This window comes from Lytechinus pictus, unplaced genomic scaffold, assembly GCF_037042905.1.
Source record: "Lytechinus pictus isolate F3 Inbred unplaced genomic scaffold, Lp3.0 scaffold_265, whole genome shotgun sequence".
Classification (NCBI taxonomy): Eukaryota; Metazoa; Echinodermata; class Echinoidea; order Temnopleuroida; family Toxopneustidae; genus Lytechinus; species Lytechinus pictus.
This window is the reverse complement of record NW_026974384.1, coordinates 17,501-22,500: the sequence shown is the minus strand read 5'-3', so window position 1 is coordinate 22,500 and position 5,000 is coordinate 17,501. Positions and strand designations below refer to the sequence as shown.

General features: G+C 62.8%; 1 protein-coding gene across 1 annotated transcript; it reads left to right on the top strand.

Moving 5' to 3' along the window:
* Window positions 1–577: 577 nt before the first annotated feature.
* LOC135159562 (uncharacterized) lies at window positions 578–1,525 on the top strand. Its single transcript, XM_064115588.1, has one exon. It carries the CDS (start codon window positions 578–580, stop codon window positions 1,523–1,525), a length of 948 nt encoding a protein of 315 aa, XP_063971658.1.
* The last annotated feature ends 3,475 nt before the right edge of the window (window positions 1,526–5,000 follow it).

Sequence of the window (5,000 nt, the reverse complement as noted above, 5' to 3'; positions counted from 1 at the left end):
TTCCGTGGACGACCGGGGTTCTTCTTGCGGGCCGGTGCGAGGGCCTCATGCCTATAACGTAGTACTACGTGTGTTTTTCACGAGAGTGCTCGATCGCTCGAGACCACTCCCTCATATATCCTGCGGGTGGTCTGACACCCCTCCCCCTAAAACGACGCTACAACACGCGTTTCAATAGGGATTTTCGACCCTCCAGATCGTGCGCCAGTTCCTTTTTCCATTCACGGCGCTGTACAAAATCCTAAACCGGAAGTTGGCCCAAAAATCCGTTTTTTCTCCCGACGAGGGTGTTTTCAGCGGCCGGAGGGACCTTCCCATCGCCCGTCTCCGGCGGAGGGCGTCCGAATCCCGCTGAAGGGCGAAAAGCAGCCGAATTTCCAAGAAACACCCCTTCCCTATATATGTCTCCGGAGACCAAACACCCCTCCCCCAAAACACCCCTTATAACACGCGAGTCAATACGAATTTTACCCCGAATCCAGGCTGACACCGGACGAGAAGGCGTCGCAGCAGCGGAAGCCCGGCCCGGCGGCGGGTGGCCCGGCCGGCCGTGGGCGAACCCCGGACGCCGCGTCCGATGGTGCCCACCCCGGGGACCCTGCTTCCCTCGAAGACCCCGTCTCCGCTGGAAAAAATCCGGTCAGCGGGCCCCCCGGCTCCTTCCCCGCCGTGTCCAGCCGCCCGGTCGAGGAGGGTGCCGCTGCCGGCCCGACCCGCCCGTGGAAAATCGAAGCACGGGCCCTGGCCGCCCCGGCACCCGGCCCACCCCGGGCAAACCCCGGACGCCGCGTCCGATGGTGCCCATCCCGGGGACGCTGCATCCCCGGGTGACCCCGTCTCCGCTGGAAAAAATCCGCCCAGCGGGCCCCCTGCTCCTTCCCCGCCGAGCCCAGCCGCCCGGTCGAGGTGGGTGCCGCTGCCGGCCCGACCCGCCCGTGGAAAATCGAAGGCCGGGCCCTGGCCGCCCCGGCACCCGGCCCACCCCGGGCAAACCCCGGACGCCGCGTCCGATGGTACCCACCCCGGGGACCCTGCGTCCCCGCTTGACCCCCTGGCAGCAGGACGAAAGACCCCTCCCGATAAACACCGCTTACAACACGCAAGTCAATGCGAAATTCACACCGAGGGCGACACCGGACGACCCGACGGCGCAGCGGCGGAGGGCTCGGGCCGCCCTGGGCAAACCGAGGACGGCGAATCCGATGGTGCCCACCGCGGGGAGCCTGCGCCCTCGGACGACCCCGTTCTCGCGGGAAACAGTCCGGCGAGCGGACCCCCGGCCCCTTCCCCCGCTGTCGGCCGATCCGACGGTCAGAATCTCCTGCCGACTCCTGGCTGGGTGAGCGGGGGTGTCGGCTCGGCATGCGGGGCGCTGTCGGCCCGCTGCGTCGAGATCTGCCGGTCGGAATCGTCTGCCGACGCCCGGGTGGGTGAGCGGGAGGGTCGGCTCGGCATGCGGGGCGCTGTCGGCCCGCTGCGTCGAGATCTGCCCGTCACAATCTCCCGCCATCTCCTGCGTGGGTGAGCGGGAGGGTCGGCCCGGCATGCGGGGCGCTCTCGGCCCGCTGCGTCGAGTTCTGCCGGTCGGAATCTCCGGTGAGCAGCCAGAAGTGTTCACATACATTACAAAAAGGTACTGTGCTGCCTCCAAAGAGGTTTAAAATGCATGTGTGTTGTTTGCATTTCATCGCAGTTTGAAAATTTCCTTCCCATGATAATAGCATGAAGTATTAGCATGTTGAATCCCAAAAGAATTGAATTAGAGGTGTGTAATCAAAGTTTCATTGAAGGCAGTTCAGTATTTCAAAAAAAATCATTTCAGAATCAAGCATGAAGTAATGACACACTTTCCGAAAAACTACTGTATTGTGTCCAAAAAGATTTTAATCACACGTTGCAATCAATGGTACCTTTTTTAACAAAAAAAAAAAATAGTTACTGTATTACCACCAAAGAAAAATGTTCTAAGATGTGTCCACCCATCGCGTACAATTACAAATTTCATTCAAATAATCTGCATGTAGTATAATTCACATATCAGCTCCAAAAATCACTGCTTTCCCCCTGTATTGTCTTATCAGCATTTCAGTATAGTGTAACAATTTCATTCGAACAGGAAGGGCATGACGTATTACCACATAAAATCCTGGCTGGCCTGGCCATCCTGTCGAAATAAAAATGAAATTATAAATTTAACAAAAAAAAGCCCCCGGCAGACAGAGTCCAATTCCATGGATCTGCCTCCGGGGGCCTGTCGGCATGCTGTTCGGATGTCTCCCGCTCTCAGGCCTCGGACAACTCTTGATTGCAAGAGCGACGCCCTGGCCTCGACGCACGGAGGACTGGCGGCCTGGACATCCTGTCGAAATAAGAATAAAGATAAAGTTTTTATTTCAGAAAAAAAGAAAAGCCCCCGGCAGACACAGCCCAATTCCATGGACCTGCCTCCGGGGCCCTGGCCGACTGGTGTTGGGCTGTGTCCCGCTCACGAGCCCCTGCCGAACCTCGGAGATCAAGAGCGGGTGCCTGGCCTCGACCTACGGGGCCCTGTTGGACTGGTGTTGGGCTGGCTGTCGCTCAGGAGCCCCTGCCCACCTCGGAGAGGAAGAGCAGGTGCCTAACCTCGACGTACGGGGGGCTAGTGGACTGGAGGTGAGCTGTGTCCGGCTCAAGAGCCGCTGCCCACCTCGGAGTTGAAGAGCGGGTGCCTAACCTCGAAGTACGGGGCCCTGTCGGACTGGAGGTGGGCTGGCTGTCGCTCAGGAGCCCCTGCCCACCTCGGAGAGGAAGAGCGGGTGCCTAACCTCGACGTACGGGGGGCTAGTGGACTGGAGGTGAGCTGTGTCCGGCTCAAGAGCCGCTGCCCACCTCGGAGTTGAAGAGCGGGTGCCTAACCTCGAAGTACGGGGCCCTGTCGGACTGGAGGTGGGCTGGCTGTCGCTCAGGAGCCCCTGAAAACGTCGGAGTGGAAGGGCGAGTGCCTGGCCTCGACGTACGGGGGGCTGGCCGACTGGAGGTGGGCTGGCTGTCGCTCAAGAGACCCTGACCACCTCGGAGTTGAAGAGCGGGTGCCTAACCTCGAAGTACGGGGCCCTGCCGGACTGGAGGTGGGCTGGCCTTCGCCCAGGAGCCCCTGCCCACCTCGGAGAGGAAGAGCGGGTGCCTAACCTCCAAGTACGGGGGGGCTGCCGGACTGCTGTTGGCCTGGCTGTCGCTCAGGAGCCGCTGCCGAACTCGGAGTGGAAGAGCGAGTGCCTGGCCTCGACGTACGGGGCCCTGGCCGTCTGGAGTTGGCCAGGGTGTCGATGCCGAGTCGGAGAGGTAGAGCGAGTGCCTGGCCTCGACCTACTGGGGCCTGGCCGTCGCTCAACAGCCCCTGCCGACGTCGGAGAAGTAGTGCGAGTGACTGGCTTCGACGTACGGGGGGCTAGCGGACTGGAGGTGGGCTGGCTGTCGCCCAGGAGCCCCTGCCCACCTCGGAGAGGAAGAGCGGGTGCCCAACCTCGACGTACGGGGGGCTAGTGGACTGGTGTTGGGCTGGGTGTCGCTCACGAGCCCCTGAAAACGCCGGAGTGGAAGGGCTAGTGCCTAACCTCGACGTACGGGGCCCTGGCCGACTGGAGGGGGGCTGGCTGTCGCTCAAGAGCCGCTGCCGACGTCGGAGAAGTAGTTCGAGTGACTGGCTTCGACGTACGGGGGGGCTAGTGGACTGGAGTTGGGCTGGCTGTCGCCCAGGAGCCCCTGCCCACCTCGGAGAGGAAGAGCGGGTGCCCAACCTCGACGTACGGGGGGCTAGTGGACTGGTGTTGGGCTGGCTGTCGCCCAGGAGCCCCTGCCCACCTCGGAGAGGAAGAGCGGGTGCCCAACCTCGACGTACGGGGGGCTAGTGGACTGGTGTTGGGCTGGGTGTCGCTCACGAGCCCCTGAAAACGCCGGAGTGGAAGGGCTAGTGCCTAACCTCGACGTACGGGGCCCTGGCCGACTGGAGGTGGGCTGGCTGTCGCTCAAGAGCCGCTGCCGACGTCGGAGAAGTAGTTCGAGTGACTGGCTTCGACGTACGGGGGGCTAGTGGACTGGAGGTGAGCTGGCTGTCGCTCAGGAGCCCCTGCCGACGTCGGAGAAGTAGTTCGAGTGACTGGCTTCGACGTACGGGGGGGCTAGCGGACTGGTGTTGGGCTGGCTGTCGCTCAGGAGCCCCTGCCCACCTCGGAGAGGAAGAGCGGGTGCCCAACCTCGACGTACGGGGGGCTAGTGGACTGGTGTTGGGCTGGCTGTCGCTCAGGAGCCCCTGAAAACGTCGGAGAAGTAGTGCGAGTGCCTGGCTTCGACGTACGGGGGGGCTAGTGGACTGGAGGTGGGCTGGCTGTCGCTCAAGAGCCGCTGCCGACGTCGGAGAAGTAGTTCGAGTGACTGGCTTCGACGTACGCGGGGCTAGTGGACAGGAGGTGAGCTGGCTGTCGCCCAGGAGCCCCTGCCGACGTCGGAGAAGTAGTGCGAGTGCCTGGCTTCGACGTACGGGGGGGCTAGTGGACTGGAGGTGAGCTGGCTGTCGCTCAGGAGTCCCTGCCGACGTCGGAGAAGTAGGGCGAGTGCCTGGCTTCGACGTACGGGGGGCTAGTGGACTGGAGGTGAGCTGGCTGTCGCCCAGGAGCCCCTGCCCACCTCGGAGAGGAAGAGCGGGTGCCCAACCTCGACGAACGGGGGGCTAGTGGACTGGTGTTGGGCTGGGTGTCGCTCAACAGCCCCTGCCCACCTCGGAGAGGAAGAGCGGGTGCCTAACCTCGACGTACGGGGGGCTAGTGGACTGGTGTTGGGCTGGCTGTCGCTCAGGAGCCCCTGCCGACGTCGGAGAAGTAGTGCGAGTGACTGGCTTCGACGTACGGGGGGCTAGCGGACTGGAGGTGGGCTGTGTCCCGCTCAAGAGCCCCTGCCGACGTCGGAGAGGAAGAGCGGGTGCCTGGGCTCGACCTACGGGGGGCTAGTGGACTGGAGGTGAGCTG